At 38.8% G+C, this 22,236-nt stretch overlaps 2 protein-coding genes across 7 annotated transcripts; one reads left to right on the top strand and one right to left on the bottom strand.

Moving 5' to 3' along the window:
- Positions 1-387: 387 nt before the first annotated feature.
- Positions 388-7,612, bottom strand: plaa (phospholipase A2-activating protein). Its single transcript, XM_042400997.1, has 14 exons — positions 7,343-7,612; positions 6,724-6,917; positions 6,483-6,583; positions 6,167-6,287; positions 5,740-5,907; positions 5,390-5,525; positions 4,971-5,140; positions 4,699-4,850; positions 4,398-4,617; positions 4,213-4,278; positions 4,034-4,105; positions 3,640-3,744; positions 1,246-1,416; positions 388-1,082 (listed from the first exon to the last, which is right to left on the bottom strand). The coding sequence occupies exons 1-14, from the start codon at positions 7,489-7,491 to the stop codon at positions 514-516; spliced, it is 2,394 nt and encodes a 797-aa protein (XP_042256931.1). The 5' UTR covers positions 7,492-7,612; the 3' UTR covers positions 388-513.
- zdhhc21 (zinc finger DHHC-type palmitoyltransferase 21) lies at positions 6,871-18,425 on the top strand. Of its 6 annotated transcripts, XM_042400999.1 has the most exons (9): positions 6,871-6,951; positions 12,186-12,352; positions 12,499-12,597; positions 12,862-12,973; positions 13,400-13,538; positions 13,857-13,973; positions 14,748-14,791; positions 15,085-15,254; positions 15,437-18,425. In XM_042400999.1, exons 1-8 carry the CDS (start codon positions 6,890-6,892, stop codon positions 15,215-15,217), a joined length of 873 nt encoding a protein of 290 aa, XP_042256933.1. In that variant the 5' UTR covers positions 6,871-6,889; the 3' UTR covers positions 15,218-15,254; positions 15,437-18,425. The 6 variants fall into 6 exon arrangements, with proteins under 6 accessions (XP_042256933.1, XP_042256932.1, XP_042256937.1 ...); XM_042400998.1 differs by having other exon boundaries at positions 15,085-18,425; XM_042401003.1 differs by having other exon boundaries at positions 6,884-6,951; positions 12,176-12,352; positions 15,085-18,425.
- The last annotated feature ends 3,811 nt before the right edge of the window (positions 18,426-22,236 follow it).

The following is a 22,236-nucleotide window of genomic DNA, read 5'->3' as shown; positions in this document are numbered from 1 at the left end:
TGTGTGGAGCTCTTTATCCATTTACAGGTTACACATGGATGAATTCAGCCACAGCTACTGAGCTGGAGAAAGTTCAGCAATCACATTCACAAGTCCCACACCTGAGTGGTTCCCTCCAGTTGGATTTTTACATTTCACTAGTAGTCACTGTAATAATTTACTTCACTGAAGTACGCTTTCTCTGAGTTCAAGTGTAACATGGCAGTAGGATATAATATAAAACATGTTAAAAGGCTAAACATAGATTTCACTTCAGACAGTGTAATGCTTCATGCACATTTCCAAGCCATTTTTACATGCATTCACCCAACATTTACCCAACAAATTTGTCAAGGGGATTTGCAAAGGGGTAGAATAAAAACAAAAAAAACCCACAGGCTATGCATATTCAGAGATTTCATTTGTCCTTTTTTATTGTGGAACATACAATTATTTTTTGGTCTCCACCACAACTGATTAAGCAGAACAGGGTAATAGTAAGAAAGAAGTGCTCCTTTTTTCTAATCATTCACATCATTGTAGTTCTTTTAAAACCAGCTGGCAACACTCCCCCACCTTTGATGGATCAGATACTGATGAGTATTTAGAAATCTGAGAGTTGACCCCCAGGGAGCGGGCCAGGTCCTGGGCTGTCTGGTCTGAGGCCACAGTTGTTCCCAAGGCCACCAGCAGCCTAAACACAGCTTCCTTGTCTTGTACCGTCTCCAGAGCTCTACTGGCCACAGACAGGCACTGGGCCTTGCCCTCGAGATCAGACTGGCTGTGCAGGCAGCTGGCGTAGTTAAGCACCAGGGTGGCCAGGGCAATGTGGATGTTCTTATTGCAGACAGTGGCCAGGTCAGCAGCACGTGAAAGTACCGTTTCACGCTGTGACATGAGGAGTGCTCGGCCATGCCTACCACTAAAGCAGTTACACAGAGTCCGAAGTGCCAGCATTTGATTGGCAGGACGGCCCTCAGGCCTCATCATGCTCAGCAGGTGGTTGCACAGCTGGACTCCCTCTGCCTCTCCACAGAGGGTCTCGTTAACCTGAGGGTGGCGCACCGCCAGTCTCATAATGTCCAGGACTGGAAACACAATGTCTAGGAAAGAAGGTGGAGTTTTGTAAGTGACCAGTAACGTGCTGGTGAACCTTAAAACATTTTTATCTTTCTGTTTTTGAGAACTGCTTAGAAGAAATGAACAAAAATGAAAAAAATGACAAAAAAATATTTCATAAATTGAGTTGGAATGTTGTTGTTGTACCTTCAGGCCAGTGAGAGGCCTTCCAGAGCAGGTTGATCTCTTGGATGGTCGGGGGAGGCTCAGAGGAGTTGGGCCCACACACAGTCACCAGCAGCCTCTGGAGGCTTTCCAGAATTTCTTCAGAGAGCTTGTGCTCCTGAGGGGCACCTCCATTCAGCTCCTTCAGCTTGGCTGGTGAGAAAAGAACAAATCGAGAGACAGACAGTGAGGAAATTTTGACAAATTGCGAAAGAAGATTTTGAAACAATGACTTTTTAACAACATAATATACAGTATTTACTTTTACAACAAAATGTATACAGTTTAAAAGTATACTATGCAAGATTTTCCTAAAAAAAACAAAAAAAAACAATGTATAGACTCATACAAAAATAATCCCTTTCAATTATCACTTATGACCCACTAGAAGTGTGTGGCAGTGTATGTCTCTACAGAGACTCTGCCCTCTGCCTGTATTTTCTTATTATTTTGCTGTGTTTGGAAAGTTTCTGGACATCAACCTTTGGGCAGTGGGTGTGTAGCACCCAGCCAATAACAGCACAGGATCGGGACTCGTAGCATAGCGACCAGATTACCTCACTGTCTCCGTCTCACTCCTCTGCTCTCTGTCTGTGTGCCTGTTTGACTGAGGGCAGAGCTGAGCTACAAACACACACACATATACATGCAGGGCACAGAGGCTGCAGTGGACGGGATGAAGCATGCGTTTCGGCTGCAGTCACACAAAATCCGGCAATGCGGCACCTTCCTACGTGGCTGTGTGGAGATGTGAGCGTGTTTATTCGTGCTTTAGAACGTAACCACTGTGAAACAATCAGAAAATAATGTTTTCAGTTATCTGATTCACTGCTTTGCTGTCGCTAGCGCCGCTCCCTCTCTTCAGTCACTATCTAGCTCGCTCGACCACTGTTGCTCGCTCTCTCTCAGCTGACAAATCCTGCATAGTATGCCTGTAAGTTTTAAGGCTCTCAAAACCAATTATTACTGTGCCACTATTACATTGTTTTACACTACACATTATTACTACATGATGTGCAACAAGTTATAAATTATAACAATACTAATAGTAATGTATCAATAGAAACGTCATATCAAAATATTACATCATTAGATTAAAACATGTTACACGACTGAATGGTTTCTTCACATTGTATATAACAGTGTTGCTATTACCTTGCGAGGTAGCTGGATTCACGAGATCACAAGATCACACAAGAATCCATCTTGTCAGGCTTCAAGTTACCACTGGTGGTTCAGCCCAATCAGCTTTCTATGAGGAACTACTGGCAGCTACGGGTGTGGTTTAGGTGTGACAACAGCAAGAAGTGACTGTTCATTCGAAAACAACAATGGCAGCTCCTAAAGAGGTTAGCTTAGATGCTGCTGTAGCATCAGTTATATCAGAACTGGAGAGTGTGTTATACACATAGCTACACCGACTTGCGACTTCAGACTGCGACTTCTTGTTGTGTTTCCTCTTTGGCGCTGTCCTACTACGTCATATGGTTCGCTGATTTGATTGGTTGAAATTAGCCGTGATAGACGGTGATAAACAGATGGTTGATCCAATCACCTGCCTAGTATTTTTTGAAAGTGCCTGCCCTTTTCCAAACTGTTTAAAAGGATGATGGTTCTGTGTAACAAACCGTCTGACGCATCAGTTTAGTGTTGCTACATTTAATATCAGAACTTAAATCGGAAATTTTGCCATGTTTTATGCGGATGTCCAATCAGTGTTGATGGTAAATGTAGTCAATTGAAGCAATAAATTCCTCAGTGCGTGCTATATTGACCGAAAAGCTGAGTTTTCCTGCTTGCAAAGCCATGCTGGCAGTGCCTACATATACAAGGATGCATTGCGCACGAGCTTCTGATGCCCAACCTCTAAACCCACTCTGGTTCGAATGAATATGGCTGAATATCAGCAAAAACACTGTAAAATGTATCCTCGTCCATAACATTCTCTGCCCTCTTATTTTGGGATGCCATTTTCGCTGCAACAACTGCAAGCGTTTTTCACATTATATCCCTAATTTGGATAGCAAGAGATAAGGTTAAAGATCGGTGAAATGGTCCTTTAACAAGCCATTTAGCTTAATTATTAAACGTCTTTAACTTACAATAACATGTCTAGGGGAGGTTTCTATGCTTCATTTCGAGATCTATCTACATGTCAGACTGAGGTAAATCTACACAGACATTATCAATTGCTACAAAGTTCTTAATTGAGCCTTTAATATATATATTTCAAAAGAAAGTCATCTCATCTAGTGAAATCATGTTTTGTTCAGATGAATCTTGTTGCGCTCCACTAAATATAAGCAAATACCTGACTAGCATGGCTTTATTTAGACTGTAGTGGCACATCATCAAACCCATACTTAAAAAGCTCACCAAGGATCTGCGAGGTATTGGCTTGATCAAAGGTCACACCATCACTCTTGGGGAAGTAGATGTTGGTTGTCTGTCTGAGGGCTGCAGAGGAGTAGGCACCTCCACCTGTCGAGTAGGGAGAAGTATGATCCAATGAGCGCTCAATAGTTAAAGAGTTAAAAACAAAACACAATTGCCTTGTACTGTTTTCATACAGGAGAAATACATAGAACATTGGTCTACCACTGAACATTCAAGTTCCACTTAGCCTATTCATATAGGACTGCTTAGTGTAAGTGAATCCCTGGTCCTGGACCTCATTATCTCATTTGTTCAGGTGTGTTGGTTTTGCTTTGTCTTTCGTTTACATAGGAGTCATCCAAAATTCAGTGGTTCCTTTATATAAGAGGCTCACCTGTGAAGGGATCTGCCACACCTACAGGAGCACTTGGGTTTGGACCTGACCCTGGGATGTAACGACCAGAGCCTGTAGAAAGAGAGACAGAGAGAGAAAAAAAAAAACAGCTGTGAAAAATGCAATCGCAGGTGGTGCTCAGATTGAAAAAAATCTTTAGGTAAATAAACACACTGTACCTGTGAAGGGATCCGCTCCAACACCTGACCTACCATCAGAGGCCCCGGGGATGTACCGGGCTCCTCCTGTTAGATAAAGAGACAAAAACACAGAGTTAAGATCTTACACACAATAACCACAAGATATTGATAACTGCTACTGCAAAGAGAACCAACAAGCTCGAGTATGTATGTTTCGGCCTCACCAGTGAATGGGTCACCACCACTAGGCTGGGCTGGTCCAACTACATGTCCTTTGGTGTTCTCTATGATAAAATTGGCAACCTGGTCGAGGAACATGGGGCTGAGGTCATTTTTCTGCAAAAAGTTGTGTGCTGTCAGCCAGGGGTCCTCTGACACATTGTAAGGCAGCTTCATGGATGGCCCTCCCTCGTTCACGTCGATGGTGAAGACGTAGTCGTACTCCTGAAGGGAGATCAGGAGTCACAAGTAGCTGCTCTCATGCATACAGTGTTCAGTTCGTCATCACTAAGCTTGTGGCCTTACCTTTCCTTCGTACATCACACTCTTAGAGGTCTGTTGGTTTGAGCCTCCAACCACATCTCCGATTTTCATCCAGCGGCCGTCACTGACACTCCACTGGTATGCCTCCACCTTCTGTCCATCTTTGATCAGCCGTGTCTGTCCGTCACGATTCCCTGGAGGAAATAAGCCAACAAAACCATCTTGATCCAGAAAGAAAATGGTATTTTCTCCTTATCAGAACATAATAGTAATACATACATATATTATAAGATGAATAAGAAACAATTTAATACCAGGCTCATTGAGGTGTTCCCTTCCAGGAAGGTCCTCCATTTTGATGTCTCCAAGGTCGCCTGTCTTGGGGTCGATGGTGGCTTTGGAGAGCTCATCCTCAAAGGCCTGTAAGTCCTCTGCACTGGCCATGCGGTCCTCAGCTTCCGTAAACACACGGATAATGCCATCACTGTAGCCAGAAGAGCAGCATCAGAGTTAGCCACAAAACTACTGATTATTCTCTGTTCATCTTAGAATCTCCATCATGTTGTGTGAATGCAACATTAAAAACGAGTGAGTGAGGTGAAAGAATGATGTTGGAAACGAAAGCAATGAACAAGGTGTTTAAATATTCATGGTGTTACAAATGGAGTGAGAGGATGATGATGATGATGAAATGATTATGGACAGACTGCACATTAGCATGCAGTTCCGTTACCTGGCTCCTACAGCTATATCACCATTAGGTAGAATACAGCAACACCAGACAGACTGGGCAGGCAAGCGGATGGTCTGAGAGCACTCTCCCTTCCTCCATATCCTCAAAGTCCTGTCCTCTCCTGTGCTTACAAAATCTGATGGCAAAAGCAGAAAAGTGATGGAAAAGTGGTCAGCTAAATGCCATCTGCAGCAGGAAAACAAATGGATGTCGGTTCTATAAATAAATAAATGTAATTTAAGGAGCATTTTGAAGCACCATTGTGACACATTTGTCTTTCTGTCAGTTTGAAATTTGCAGATGTGACAAATGGCATTACATTTTCTGAACATATGTTTTCATGAACACACCTTGGCAATTGGGGAAGACGTCTATGTTGTAGATGTAGTTGGTGTGGCTGTAATACACCTGTACACATTCTCCTGTCACCAGCCACCTTCTGATACTAGTGTCATTGCTGCAAGAGAAGAACTCAGCACTGCTGATCACTGCTAGTCCCCTTACACAGTCCTCGTGGCCTTCAATGCAAGAGAAAAAAAAGGTTGTGTTGTTTTCATAGCTTTAACATATAAAGCCTCTGGACATCACACAGGTGTATAGATTTTTTAAGTCGATTATCCAAATAAATTTCCACATATTTCATTTATTCACGCTGTCAACACCTGTCTGCATGTTTGTAACTTTTTTTAGTGCAAACAAGTCTAATTAAAAAGCGAAGACATATTTTTTGTTGTTTTTTTTTTTCCCCACTTATGTCAACCAACCGCAAACACTCACCTTCAAACGTCTTCTCACATCGTCCAGCTTTCCAAAGTTTTATGGTCTTATCTGCTGATCCAGACAGCATAAGGCCTTGTTCAGGTAAGATGGCCACTGCCCACACTGCTGCAGAGTGGCCCTGCAACAATATTAACAAGCACAAATTCTGCTAAGTCACACTGCCCAATCATGTTTTCACTCGCAGTGGCTACCTACATGAAACAACATCAAATAATATTATATATGTTATAAGTCAAGTACGTAAAATCAGTCTACTACTATCAATTTCTGTTTTGGAAACCTTGTAAAGGATGAGATCAGAGCTTCAGCATACCTGCAATGTCATCATGCACTTCTCATTGAGCCAGACTTTGGCTGTAGTGTCCCAGGAGCCACTCAAAAGTGTCCCAAACTTCCCAGAAGACAGACTGCAAACTGTGGAGATAAAACATTTTTAAGCTGGGCCAGTAAAACTTTTAGAATACTTGACATTAATGTCACACATAACAGTACTTCAGATAAGATGACCATTGGTGTGTACACATCCTCAGAATGTATTGCAGAGCACAACTCACCTGTATTTTTGTGACCTGTGAGAGTGAACAGGGGTTGTGGGTGGTCCATAGTGAAAACACAAATATTATTATCATGTCCACCTGTGGCAATAAGTCCTCGAGGATATGTTTCACTTGGCGCAATTACGCATACACAGGATACAAAGTTAGAGTGGCCAGACATACAATGCATCTCTGTGAAGCCTTTGTCAGGGCTGTCAAGAGGGGGCAGAGAAAAGAAAAGATATCGTAAGTCAAGTTGCTTATGTAGGAGCAAGTAGTTGACAATTATGTGCCTGCTAACAATGTAAAAAGGCTCAATAAATGAGCAGACAGATGATCTGTAAACACTTTAAATCTGGTGAACTTTGGTAAGTACTGGAACACCCGCGCTGTGTATGTGTAGAGTTGTAGTTGAATGAATGACAAAGCTAATTTGAGTAGCAACTCGCTCACTAGCCAGCTACCACCGCTAATTCGCATTTATAACTGATAAATAAGTTCAGTGGGGGTAGTTATCGGGCCTGTTACTTTATTATAGTCTGGACGACATGTCTAAAATCATAGCTACTTAAAAATGAAACAATTCGTGGCCAACCATCGCAATTAGTTAAGTCAGTAGCAGGCTAATGCTAGCTACCTTGAGTTTGGTACCCAGACCCTTCCGGTTCGGTCTCTGGACACAGACACGAAAGCTCCGTCTGGAAAAACAGCAGCTGCAAGTCCTCTAACGTCCATTTCATGGCCGGGAATGGAGCACCTGAGTTTGTATGAGTTGGATGATGCCATTTCGCCTCCACAACACGATGAAAATAATACAGCAGTGTTCAGCTAAGTGGCGTTGCTGTCAACAAACACCGCTAATGCTAACGGAAGTTGAATTACGTCATTTGTGCCGAATGCTGTAACAAATTGAAAGAAGTACAAAATTGTGCATATTTATATCCTACCAAAAACAAGTCTCAAATGTGATTTCTTTTAAATGAAGAAGACACAACTACTACTACTATCTATTTTATGAATGCCAGTAGACATCAGGATTCAACAGCCAAGGATGTAATACTGTACTATGAAAAGAAAAAACAGAAAGTTCAACCGACTGTTTTGTTTTTTATTCATTTTACTGGAAAGATTTCACATCCATCAATCCAAATTATCGAGGTCTCGCCTCTCGTTTGAACGTTTCATGATTGAATTTGGAAAGTATTTTGAGTCTACAACTTATAAACATGGGCACATCCATCCATCAATCAATCAATCAACCATGCACGCAAGAAAATAAAAACGATTAAATAGATTCAAAAGCTATAACAGTAATAGTAGTAAAATAGAATGAAATAAAACTAGATAAATAGATAAAATAGATTAAAAAGACTAAACAAAACAACGACAAATAAAATCGATAACAGTTAGTGTGCTTCAAGATTTTTTTTTTGAAGAAATCTGCTTTTATTGCCTACCTTTTCTGTTTAGTTATTTTTCTATCTATTTATTTATTATTCTGACTTTTACCCTTTTTCCTGTTACCATGTTGACGGTATCAACAAACTGAAAGTGAAGTCATGTCCTTTATGTTATCTTTATTTCATTATTATGCCTAATAGTTTTCTGTTATTGTATTAATGTCACACATGTTGTAAGTTGTAAGGTGTAAATCATTCAAGCGATGGGGGGGAAATACACTGAATATCGTTTAATTAAGTGGTTCTCAAAGGGGGGTCTGTGGACCCCCAAGGATCCTTGAGAGGGGGTCCAAGGGGTCCCCAGCAAAATGGGGGATAGATTAATTTCACTAATATTTTATTCAGTAGAAGTTAACCCAATTAGAGAATGTGTAAGAATGAGTAATGATGGAATTCTAGACTTAATCATATCTGACAACAAATATCTTCACTGGTACGAAATCTTATCAGTTACAGGTTCAATTGCCTATTACTTATCAATTTGGGCGTCCTTGATATGAAAAGATTTGAGAGTAACTGGTTTAAAATCAATGATGGTGACGTGAACGTTCACGCCATCATCAGTAAGAATGTCTACTGATAAATATTTATTTTTAAAAAGCACACGAGGAATAAAACTGCCTGCCTCCACTTGTGTTAACCATGTTTGACCAGAAGGCGGCAGCAGACTGCTTTTCCTGTGGTGCACTGCGTCCACCGCCTACCTGCCCCACACAGCTTTATGAAGTTACCCCTAACAACCACGAGTCAACAGGAAACAGAGAATGTTGCAGTTAAAATAAAAACCTGAAGTAGCACATAAGTCCACAAAGGTTTTTTTGGGTTGTTTTTTTTGACAACTAGAACAATAAATTGTAGCAAAACATCAGGCTTATATATGAGCCTCATGTGAAAACATTCGACAGTCGGTTGCCTGCATCATAAAATGGAATGATAGGGATCTTAAGGCAGTGATAGGCAAATATCGATTGATTGTATTGATTTATTAGGACAGTGTACAGTTTTTAACATAAAAGATGCACTGCACCGGATTTTGTTCAAAGCTAATTTACATCCAATCAAAACATACAACAGCACAACAACAAACAGTACAAAGCAAAAAACACACAGAACACACCATACAAAATACAAAATACAAAGCTACACACAACAGCACATCACATACACCCACAATGTCAATTAGAAATTAATAATGTAAACTTGTCAAATTAAAAGCAAGACTACCTGTGCTAATGATAAGACCATAGATTAAGTTTAGACTCAGTGGTCACAGAGCTGATTGGTCTTTAGTAGATTTTTTAATTTGGCCTTGAATGTGATGATTGAACTGCAGTTCTTCATATCATTAGGTAGGGCATTCCACTGAGTTGTGGTTTTCAAAGAGAATAGTGACCTCTGGGCCAAATCTGGCCCTGTAAAAAAAAGTATTGGGCCCCCTGATGAAAGTTTTGACTTTAGTTTTAATTTGCAACTTTTTACACAATTTTCACAAATCTGCTGTAGATAACAAAATAAATGCAAGACTCTTGTAAATCCCAATTATTGCAGTATAACCTTGTTACATCTATACATGTTTCTCCCACACCATGAAACTATGGTTGCTATTTGAACGGTGCATGGTGCTGAAATGAAACCTACCAGAAATTAAAGTTTAATGTGTGAATTCTAATAGTTTTAATTCCACAACTGCCAATGCAACCATAACAGATTTGTTCTTCACAAACACAAATAGTATGTTGATGCCATTTATTCCCCCTCAGATATAATAATATCTTTATTTATAAAGCACCTTTAAAAACAGAGTTTATAAAGTGCTTCGACAGACAAAACAAAGGCAGTACAATGCAAAGCAAAGACACGACACAGAAAGCAATAACAGGTCTGACCTTAAGAAGACGGCAGCAGAAGACGACGAAAAACAATAGAGAGATGATAAAAAGATTAAAAGACAATAGAAAGATGATTGAAAGACAACATTACATAAATGCAAGTCTGTAGAAATGGGTTATAAGAAGTGATTTAAAAGAAGTTACTGATTCTGCAAGCCTCATCTCCTCAGGCAGGTTGTTCCAAAGTTGAGGGGCTCTGATGGCAAAAGCACGGTCACCTTCAGATTTAAGCCTCGACTTTGGAACAGCCAGAAGGGCCCCACCTGAGGATCTAAGGCTGCGGGCTGGCTCATACAGGGTCAACATATCTGTTATGTAGCTTGGAGCAAGACCCAGATGTGCTTTAAAAGTGATCAGTAAAATCTTAAAATCAATTCTAAAACGCACAGGGAGCCAATGGAGAGAAGCCAGGATTGGGGTGATGTGATGTTAAAATGTCTGTTAAAACCAGTAAGAAGCCTTAACAGTGTTATAAAGTCCTATAGTCCTTAACAGTGTTATAAATCTATTTCATTCATTCATTCATAACATAGTTTTAAATTAAAACTAAAAATAAACTAAAATAATAACGAAATGTGCTAGATGCGGCCCTTTCAGAGTGCTGGGTATTGTAAATCAATATGTGTTGGAATATTTTCCCACCGATACGTATTTCTCACATTCTTGATTTTTAATAAAATCAACCGGAAATTGTCCATATTTGAATGTAGTCAATGATTGCGCTTAGACTGTCACGACCCGCCCTACTCTGCCTCTGATTGGCTTATCCTGATATTCTTTCCCTAAATCTAACCAATCTCACTCCTCATGCTTACACCTAACCAATCCAACCAACGAAGGTAACGAGAACTAGTCAATCAGAGGAAGAGGAGGGCGGGTCGTTACTTCGCCATCCTAGGAAAAAAAATTGGCGTCCTGTGCGGAGGCTCGGATGAGGAAGTAGCTACACTGACACTTGCGCTGAATAGGACAGCATCAAAAAAAGTATGTATGTTTTCAGTTTAGGTAATGAAATCATGATTGATGCTGAATTGTGTTAGTTGGATATGAACGCGAGTGATTAGCCCGCTAATGTGAGCTAACACAGTCAGGCTACAGTGCCAAGCCCATCACGGCTGTCAGTGTGTTATCAGTGGTATGAAGGATGGGGAAGGCGAGGCTTTGCTGTAACAAGGTTTTCAGTACATGCTAGCAGGGTTATGAAAGGCTGTTTATGCTGTCTTCGACTGTGTGTTTGTGTTATTGGAGCAGATAATGCTAATGCGAAGAATCTGCTGAAAGGCAATTAAGGTTGAGGATGCTCACAAACACCTGCTCCAGTACAGCAGGCCTGTGTTCATTTCATAACCAATTCATTGTTAGATCCTCAATCATGCTAATTAGCCTTAGATCAGTCTTAATAAAGATCTATTTTTACTGTCATGTAGCAGTTACTAAGGGGATATGTCATTATTTTGTAATTGATAATTTATTGGAAAAAACAATTTAATACCTGGAAACTAATGATTACTCAGATGATGATGGTGTCATAGGCTGACACACAGGTAGGACAACAAGCACTATTAAACCTGTATGTCAAGTTTATGTTGACATACATGTTTTAAGATGTATATAAAATACTCTACTTTGAATGATAATTTATGTCTGATATATTTTTTTTCCACAAGAAAGTTCAATTATCTTGTTAAAATCCATAAATTGGCATCTACTCCTTCTACCTCATTAAAAAATCCACATCACACTTGTGTAAGTTGAATATTGAACCAGGATTGGCTTCCAAACTATTTGTGATGTCACAATACCTGCTCCTAGGTACACTCTTTAAAATGAGATTTTCATTGAGCACAGAGGAAATATCTTCTTTCAGCCAATGAATGTGAAAACAGCCTTCTAGTGTCAAACCGCACATACACGATTCTGCACAATGAAGTTCACACACTGAACTGTAGGAACAAGAAGCAAAACATTTTTGAGTGGAGGGGGGCTGTAAGCATGTGTGAGAGAGCAGGGGATTGAGTAAATGTTCACTTTGTCAGCAGCTCCTGTCTGTTTTCTGGATATCTATTTCATCAAAACTTACATGGAGATTTCTATCTGTTTTGTGTGGTTAACACACTGTAGTTCTCCGCAGGGTCCCAGCAGCCATGAAGCTTCGACTGCACTTTGTGGTAGACCCCATGGGCTGGCTGTGCATCAGCGTGGTATTTGGAATCTGGCTCTACAACACTTTCTTTATTCCAAAACTGGTTCTGCTACCACACTACAATGAAGGACACATCCCATGGGCCATAGTTGTTTGTGAGTATCCCTTGTTTCCAATATAGGAATGTCTTTGTTGAGACATCAGAGATCAAAAATTAAATTTCTCAAATGTTTGATAGGGATCACTAAAAAAAAGTCACTGACATTTCTGACTAGTAGAATTAAATGTTGTGTTTCTTCAGGTTATTACATAGCATCAGCACTCTGCATAGCAGCCCTGTTCAGAGCTTCCACAGCAGATCCTGGTCGTCTCCCTGTGGACCCCCACATACCTCACTCTGGTATGGAAACAGAAAAGCCCGCCTCACTATATTCACTTCTTAACTCCTCTTCTCTACCCCTTCTAAAGTTTGTAGTAAAAGTTCCAAAAATTACATTATTGGAGCACATTTATTACAGTGAGGAATATCACTGTGGTTATTATTTCTCATTCTTTCAATAGAGCAAAGGTTTGAATGTGATATTACTGTGCAAACATGTTAGCTCTAACCAGTACTACCGGTAAAATCAGTGTAAATCTACTGATTATTATCTCTGTGTTGCAGAGCGAGAGCACTGGGAGTTGTGCAACAAGTGCAACTTAATGAGACCTAAAAGGTCCCACCACTGCAGTCGTTGTGGCCATTGTGTACGCAGGATGGACCACCACTGTCCTTGGTAAGTATACACACACTCACATGTCAGAAACCTACCCAACCCAAAATCTGAGTTCACAGCCAATCTGATGCTTGTATTCATTGGCAGTGGTACAGTTTTCATAGCTTATCATGTAATATTACTACAAAGTCAAGACATTTTCCACACACAGTTTTGCCTGTATGTCAGACAAATGTTGACCTGCATTCATATTAATTATGCATGTATGTGTTTATCTATGATGGCATAAATCCTGTATAAATATCTTATATAAATCATAAAAAATATATAAGGATTTTCAGACTTCTGCTGAGAATATACCACATATATGGTTCTGTTTGCACAAAAGACTGTCTCTCTGCAGCTTCAGTCCAGATCGTATTAGTCCAACACTGATATAAAAAACTATACAAGATGATTAGCTAGATCCTGTTTATTTCCTTCCAGGATCAATAACTGTGTGGGAGAAGACAACCACTGGCTCTTCCTGCAGCTCTGCTTCTATGCTCAGGTCCTCAGTTTGTTCACCCTGGTGCTGGACTTCTGCCAGTACTATTACTTCCAGCCACTGACAGGACTAGATCAGGTACACACTGCAGGAAAATGATAGTTGAAATAATGTTTTAGAACTTACACACAGTATTTCAGACATGTACGTATGCGCAGCTGTTTCCTGAAAACGTTGACACTCATCAACTATACAGTAGATCAGAATAGGCATTTCTTTTTCTCATTTTTAAGCTAAATGCTTTGTGACACCTTGAAACAGTCAACTACAACACTTGTAACTATAAAAGTCAATAATTTACCATGAAGAGGTCATTCCATACAGCTTTAAGATTTTAAGATTAAAGGATGATAGGGATACACTAATGGTTTGCCGTTTTCTTTTTTCCGCTGCCAGGAGAAGTTTACAACACGCCATGAACTGGCTTTACTGCGTGTGTCAGCACTCATGGGTATGGTCATGTTTGGCGGCATGACTAGCTTGTTTTATACTCAGATGACGGGCATCCTCTCTGTGAGTACTGACACATGACTAGAAGACTTATTATCTTGTTTCAAATGATATTCACAGCCACAGTTACGGTCATGTAATTATGTCGATTCTTAATAGAGTGCAGCAGATATTTCCAAGCTAATGTAACAGTTAAGATTTCATCAGTAAGATCTATAAAATACAGGGGATCTTCTGTAGCAAACAAGGTAGCAGCATACTAATGTTCAGACAGACCAACATGACATAATACACAAAAATAAAACCATCAATGCCAGTAATGCAGTGATCAATAGAAAAGAAACAAGAGAGAGAGTCGAAGGTCAGACTGTGTGTGTGTGAGAGAGTGTGTGTACGCAAGTGTTTGTACCTGCTTTCAGTGGCAAAATCTACTTGTAAGATATCAAGAATTGCCTTCTTAGCATCCTTGATGACATAACAAAGAAAAAAGTCTTGACATGAAATATTTTATTTACAAATGATTTTTATTAAAAATCAAAGTAATTTACAAGCTGCCATCAAACTCTTTGGCAGAGTGTTAATGTCAAACAAGTCTATACTTACTTTAGCCCCCATGCTGAGGCGAGCTGATATTCAGAAAGTAGGTGTGTAAAGACGGAGCTGTCAACAGGAGCAAAAGATTACTTGAGAAAAGAGAAACAGATAAATGATGCTCACACCATGTTTTTGGCTGATCATGTGACTCTTCTAGCAAGGTCCTGAATAATCCTGTTGGAGAATATTTTGTGAAATAACCCCACTAATTCTGCATTGTCCTTTGCCTTTTCCCACTAACAGGATACTACCACCATTGAGAAAATGGCTCAGTTCTCAAATGAAATGTGAGTCTGCTTAACTCCTAGGCTGCATGTGTGAAAGGGGCTTAAGTCTGTGCTAATGTCAGAAATAGTTTGCAGTTGTATTAAAGGAACAGTTCAACATTTTTGGGAAATACACTTATTCGCATTCTGGCAAGGTGTTAGATGAGAAGATTGATACCACTGTCTCTTATCTTCTCAGCTTACAGTTGGCAAGAAAACAAATAAGGGTATTTCCTAAAATGTTGAACTATTCCTTTAAAATGCTCTCATAATATATGTTTAAATGAGTGTGGGACTGACTTTTTTCTTTATAGCTATGGGGCAAAGAGATCCTGGCAGTGGGCGCTAGCTGAAGTTTGTGGCACTCGCTGGAAAGTCCTGTGGTTGATCCCGCTCCGAAGCAGGCAGGCGCTTCAAGCCAGCCACCACTTTCGCACCCACGTGTAGGCTGGTAGTGCTACAGTACCTCCTACCTGCACAGATGGTAGGTGCTGCCATGTTCAGCCAGATGAAACACTGTATACACACTTAAAGAATCCATCTGCTCGCCTTCACTGTCCTCTTTTGTGCTATGGGAGCTGGGCAGCAGTCTTGGTTTGTCAGTGGACACTCGAAGGTTTTTTTTTTTTTTTTTTTATTATAATTTTTATTGCCTTTCTCTACAAGGCCCAGACTGGCAGTGAACAGGGTCAAGAAACGCCTAGGTGACTGATTGGAAGATGTTGCTTTTTTACTCACTGTGACTGCTACTCTCAGCATTTGGAAACCACTTTGATGGCTATTTGCATCAGAACGATGGAAGTCTTTACCTGAAAGCAGCTGGCAAAAGGGACCCTCTCAGGTTACTTTAATAAAGAGCCTTTACTACTGACCTTTAATCAACTAAAGACAAAACTAGGCTAAATCCAGTGTGTCTATTAGAAAGGCAATGTTTTGTATAAAGTTTGTGCCTTGTTTCTTTTAACTATGTCCTTCTTATTTGTCAAGCATGAGCAGTGCTTTTGCTTAATGTTTTCTGGTTGGTGATCTTCCAGTGAAATAAGACTAGTTCGGAAATTTCCTATGAAAAGCAAAGGGATAAGGCATCAACTGCTTTCCTTTAAATGGTAATCACATGATGATTCATGAATGTTTTCTTGCATTACTCTGTGAAAGTTTTATCTGTAAAGTGATGTTTTATCAAGCATGGCCACAGAACAAAGTTGATAACTTGAATACTGACATGTGTGACAGAGGACCAGCCAGGTACGGAGATTTGTAATAGGAAGCAGACAGTTAACACTACACCGTGCCATGATAAAAAAAAAAAGTAGTTAAAAATTAGAAACAAGCTTATACAATCAACCGTAGACTGTAAATGTAGTAGTTAAATTTGCTGTATAATCAAGTTGTTTCTCTGAGTATAACGAACATTGCACAGCCAATTAATGTCATAACCTCATTCATCTACATGTCTGTCTTCAGAGATGTAGTGAAATCCTTATTGAAGGGATTCAAGTCGCAAATACTGTTCTCAAAGCGCAACGTAAATGAGTAGTTTGACATTTTGGGAAAAATGCTTATTAGTTTTCTTGTCAAAGATGTGAAAATCGATACCACCCTGTCCTTAAAATACAAGGCTACAGTCAGCAGCTGTTAGCTTAGTTTAGCATAAAGACTGGAAACAGCTAGCCTGGCTCTGTGCATAGCTAACAAAATCCACCTACTGGAACCTGTAAAGCTCACTAATTAACACATTTACATCTTGTTTTTTTTTAATTTGTACAAAAACAGGAATGTAAAAACGACAAGTTGTGGTCACATTATGTGCAGGGCAGACTACACCAGAGGTCACTGCTCCCGGCCAAGAAATAGTTACAGCACATAACCTCCAATAAAACTGCAACTTGTCTTTCTTTACACATTGTTTTTTTTATATGGATTAAACAGCTAACATTCTAGTTAGTGAGCTTCACTAACTGGCAGAGATTCACCCTTTTTCCAGTCTTAACTCTAAGCTAACCTAAATGCTAAGCTAAGCTAAAGCTAATGAGAGTGGTATCGATTGTCTCATCTAACTCTCACAAAAGCAAATAAGTATATGTCCCAAAATGTTGAGCCATTGGTTTAAATAAGTCTGTTAAGCTTAAGCTTATTTAAGTTGGATCAACCATAGCACTTACAATGTGTTGGTGCAAATGACTTTTGAACAATTGTCTTCTATTTTACACTCCTGTCAATATCATTTGTGATTTATACTTATCATTTTAGTGCTGTAGCAGTCTTAGTCAGGTCTTAAATATGTCTGAACAAGTGGCTTTATAAATATGATCAGTAATACAAACGCTACCAGGTTAGTCTACTTGTGGTGAGCTAGTTCACACAGGACACAACACTGAATATTTATTTATGGTGGTTTTGTTGTAATTTTATGATACTATTTAGAGATTTTATTGAATTCTTTAACAGGACCTTGAGGGAGAGGGTGATTCAGTAAATATCATTACTAGCATAGCGTGGTTATCATTGTCTTTAATACTTGGCAATCTCTTAGCTAATGTGTACGTAAACAATGCTTGCCATGTGGGGGAAATATAACAGTATCCAAGTAGTTTTAAGTGCCTGTTCAGGTTTTACTTTTGCTGCCAATTCTCACACATCATCATCATCAGATTAGTCTCCATACAAGCCAAAGACCTGGGGAAATGTTGCAATAGTCAGCGAGCACTTAATAAATGCATGTTTCACCAAATTTCTGGAGGTAGCGGTTTAATATTATGCACTGATTTTCACGTTAACACACAGTCTGTTTTGCTGCATTAGTGATACTCTTGAAAGAACGTCTTCACTTGAAGTTTGTTGTTTTATTTGGTGTGTATCCTTTATTTTATTCATATTTTATATCAGATTGTGTTTGTTGATAACTTTGCTAAGTGTTTTTTATAACTCTGATTCAGGTTCTTGGATGTTTATGTGAACTTGTTTTTTTGTTTGTTGGTGGGTTATGTGAATGTGTGTGATTGACACTAAAAGAAAGGGAGGGTACTGATAAATCACATTAACAGGTTTGTCTTTTAATTTCTGAAAGCAATAAGCATTGTGTATCAGTAAAGCCATCCTTGTTACAGCAGCAAGCAGTGGAAATATATTTAGAGGTATATAAACTGAGTGGATGGGCTTCAGTCATTACACACTAACAAGTGATTCCTGGACTTGAACATTATGTCAATACTTCTGTAACCTCAGCCAAAACTGACACTACTGTTAGCTGCTGTGTGTGTTCAATCAGCAACATGTCAGCCTTAACACCTCATGTCATAATAACAGAGTTAGGTCTTCAGAGAGGCTGTGCTCACTCACTTCCCCTTACAGACATTACCTGGCGTCCCACAGGGCTCCCAGTTTGGACTTCTGCTGTTTTGTTTTCTTTGTTCATTTCTTCTGTTTTGGAATGTGTTTTCAAGCTTTATTTTTTGGAATTCTTGATATACATGGAAACCTCAAACACTGGAACAGTTTTTTGAATTAAGTTAATACACGATGAATATGTTATTAATTTCTTTATGTCTAGCCTATGGTAAATTGTCTATTAATCATACTAGAATGCTGTAATAATTGTGGTTATTGAAATGATCATACAGGTATTCATATTCTAATAAATTAGATTCTGAGCTGATTCTTTTCTTCTTTTTCAACGTGTTGTTTAGCGACCTCCATTTTGGAAGCAACTGAAGTTCATACAGAATATAATGAACACAGATTGCATATTTGTTCAGTGTATATCTTTAGGAAGGACTCTATATTGTATACACTATGTAGGCTAATTATTAGATTAATATAAGATTAGATCAATCTTCGCTTTAGACAAAGGAAAATTATTTTTTAAAATGAAAGACTAAGAGTATATAGCAACATCAAAGTCAGGTTTCCTTAATGCCTCATTTTGTTTGTTTCTCTCAGTATAATTACTATGTGTCAAAACAAGCAGCAGCTCAATTGTCTCATACCAAATGGCCATTGTCCTGAAAAGTTCTTAAATCTCAGTGAGGCGTGTGTAATGTGTGCATAGCCGTGAACATAATCTATGTGTGTTGTCTGAAATGGTTGTATGTTTTTAACATGCTCTGAACACACACACACACACAAACATACTGTATTGCCCTCAACAACCCCAAATGACTTGGGCTTATTCAACCAAAAACCTGAAGAGTTCAGTATCCCTGACTAATGTAGGCTCAGCTTAGGATGGAGGTCAAAATGTTTTTTTTGTAGTGTCACGATTTTCTTACACAGGCAAACTAAACTCAAAAATGTTCCTATGTTAATCCAAATAGGTTGCCTTACTTTCCTGCAATTATAATTAGTTTGACATTCTTTAATTGGGATACTCTACCAAAAGTGTCCCTAAAGGACACACGTGAATCCCAATTTGATTATCATTCAAATACAAAGTCTCCATTAAATATGATCAAACATAGCAGCATGATTATGGCTGGGGTCAGATCTTGATGTTGGTGCTTTACAAAATCTTTCAAGATAGTAAACGTGGATTAGTGCAGATAAATTTAAAAAAAACATAGACAGTACAGTCCTGAAATAAAACCTCAGTTGTTCTTTTTGACACATGGCTTCTCATCTGTGTGCAAATTATTATTTAAATGAACCTTTCTGATATCAGTCACTAATGATTCAAAAACATCTAGCCAGTTCCTCTGAAGAACAGAAACACCAGTTTTATTGAACTTGTACTTGATGTGAAATTTAATTTGTCAATTTAGGCTTTGGGATGATAAAGTTGAATCCAGTCTAGATAATAGAGGCAGCCTGGGTTAAATGTGCTCCTAATCTCTTATAGTGGTTGCTCAACTGGACTAATTAAATAAATGACCACCCGCTAGTTTTATAGTCTATGACATCTGGCTGAACAAAAGAAATAATTAGCCACATGCTTGATAAACATAAACTATGCTTGGAACAGTTATCTCTCAGATATAAGGCTGTCTACCTGTCTAGGATTGGAGTTAGTGGCTTGGCGTGTTCTTCTGCCATTTTGCCAAGCCTAGACAAGGATTAAGTCTCGGAACATAGAATTTATTATCTGATCATTAATTATTGGTTGCATGTTCATTTTATGTCCATATGGGACATATATCCTATATGACATGATGATTAGGATTCTCTCCAACATCAGTTATGCCTTGCTTAGACAACTTTTTCAAGGAGGTATTGCTTTAGTAAAGATCCCACATATTTGACTTGCAACCATTTGTAGTTTTCTGTGTCCTTTAAAAGACACTTACAAACCAATCAGCTGTTTAAATCTTTAAAATTAGTTTTTTCACTGACTCTCTGATTCCATTTTGACTTAATAAGAATTATTTTCATATTATATTTCATTAAAACTAAAGGTATAATTACATTTGTTAGACCTCAGCGAGTCATGTGTGTGGGTTGCCAGTGGCAGGTGTCTGCTATTCGTTCCTCCATTTTTTAGCTCCGCAGCTGAACTTTCTGAACATAGAGGTATTGATTGGCCTATTGATTTTCAAATAAGCTCTCATTGTAGAGAGTAGAAATCCAATTAAAAGTTGAACTTGAAACAGTTAATCCAATCAAGACAATGAAATGTATCGATTTCACCCTCAAAATCAATAAGGTGCACACGGCTCTCGTGTGTGAGCTGGGCCCTGCGAACGTTTTCCTTTCTCCAAAAGCATGAGGCACACATTGGGTATCAGCTGAATAATATGTCAGGAATGTTTTTTATCTGCTAAACTATTTTATTTAATTTAAGTGATCAAATTCTTCAAACTGTGTTAAACTCTGTTTTCTGTTGACATTTGCTTTTATACTGATCTTATTATGTATAAAAGTGGTAACCCTTTCCTTTGCCACAAACAAACAAATATGTGTTTTCATATCTGAAGGAGGCAAAATATGGAAATGACCAACATTGTTCTTATACCAAATAAGTAAATATTTCATGTTTTACAAGTTATATGAACACATATTGCTTTTGTCATTCACAGACAAAGAAATGTACAATATTTGATTGATGTATGGGATCAATAGGGAGGGCCCCATAGAGGTCAAACTCCTTGTCAGACCTCTTATAAACAAATATATGAAACTCATAAAACTCAAATAACAGAAATTCAGATTACACTAATGTGATACTGTCAACACCACCCACACACACCACATATGAACATACATTGCATTAAACCATGTTTTACAGAACAGTTTTAATACATAATTTTGTGTAGCGGACTTCTGATACATGTCATCAGTTCAAAATCATGTTCATACAATTAGAAAAAGCCATGTATTATCAAGTTAATAAAACAATATTAAATATGTTTTGAACTGTTAAAGAGGGCCCACAAAGCCATTATAAATAAGCCATTTATGCATAATAAATATAATAAATTTGCTTTTCAGATGTTGAAAATAACGATATACACTTACTCCAAATGCTTTATAAGTCAGTTTAAAGATTCCTTTTGAATTTATAAGCCACAGTGCTACTTACATATGTAGTCTTTCATCCCTCAGAGTAACATTTGTTTGCCTTTTCTCTGCCATGAGCTGACATTCGCTTCCTATGATGACTGCTGAGTGTCTTATTGTTCTTTGTGTTTAAGAACCAGTTAATTGGCCTACTCCTAATTAGGCTCCTAATTAGTGCTTTATTAAAGTCAGGTGTGCTGGAAAGGTCAACCCTGAACAGGTATTGAATGCAATCAGCTGTAGGACAAACAAACATATAGTTTGTTGGCTATACTGCAGGTGCTTAATTATTATTTTCACATTTTATAATGAATCACCATTCATAATGAATTTTGAACTGTCTTCTGTGAGATTTAATCCTACATGAGCAAAATAAACTACAATATAATCAAGTAAAATTCTTGTCTTTATTTCCAAACAGTTGTTTTTTCACTTCATTTGTTTGTCATAACTAATGCTAAGTAACTGTTGCTAAGTCCACCCACCATCCCTGTGGGGAAATCCAGCTGCCACCGAGCCGCCCCAGCGAGGAGGACTGGAATGTGGCAGGAGAGAAAAGGTCTTTTCAACTGGCATTCAGATAACATTTACATGGACACACTAAACGTCTTAATTCGTGTATCAAAATACAGTCGACTCCAAAGTATACGGTGCAGAGCCCTGATGCTGAGGGGAACTTTAATGCAACAGGTCTCTTGATGATTACTTGATCTTCATGACTGCTTTATTGTTAATAGACTGGACCACCTTTGAATGAGAACAACCATTTCCAGTGACATAATCCTCACAAGTCTCAGTATTTTGAATGACCTTTACGTCAGTGCCAAACAGTGATATCAATCCCCGGCTCTTTAATGGATAATTCCCAGCACTGGCTGTTTTTTTTCCCCTCCAAAAACAAAAACAGGGTTGATGAGGTTGAAACAGGGAGATGACTTCAGGTCAAACGTCAGCACTGACTCACGATCAGCTTGCCG

The sequence above is a fragment of the Thunnus maccoyii genome, chromosome 22 (genome assembly GCF_910596095.1).
Source record: "Thunnus maccoyii chromosome 22, fThuMac1.1, whole genome shotgun sequence".
NCBI lineage: Eukaryota > Metazoa > Chordata > Actinopteri > Scombriformes > Scombridae > Thunnus > Thunnus maccoyii.
This window is presented reverse-complemented; position numbering and strand designations above follow the sequence as displayed.

What these genes read in the sequence shown, in the direction of transcription:
- zdhhc21 (XM_042400999.1), top strand. Translation starts at nt 6,890, where the DNA reads ATGCATCTCTGTGAAGCCTTTGTCAGGGCTGTCAAGAGGGGGCAGAGA. An exon ending in CAGAGAAAAGAAAAGATATC is followed by an intron (nt 6,952 to 12,185) that starts GTAAGTCAAGTT and finishes AGTTCTCCGCAG; the next exon opens with GGTCCCAGCAGCCATGAAGC. An exon ending in CACTGACAGGACTAGATCAG is followed by an intron (nt 13,539 to 13,856) that starts GTACACACTGCA and finishes TTCCGCTGCCAG; the next exon opens with GAGAAGTTTACAACACGCCA.
- plaa (XM_042400997.1), bottom strand. Translation starts at nt 7,491, where the DNA reads ATGGCATCATCCAACTCATACAAACTCAGGTGCTCCATTCCCGGCCAT. An exon ending in TGGAGCGGATCCCTTCACAG is followed by an intron (nt 4,106 to 4,212) that starts GTACAGTGTGTT and finishes CTCTTTCTACAG; the next exon opens with GCTCTGGTCGTTACATCCCA. An exon ending in TGTGGCAGATCCCTTCACAG is followed by an intron (nt 3,745 to 4,033) that starts GTGAGCCTCTTA and finishes CCTACTCGACAG; the next exon opens with GTGGAGGTGCCTACTCCTCT.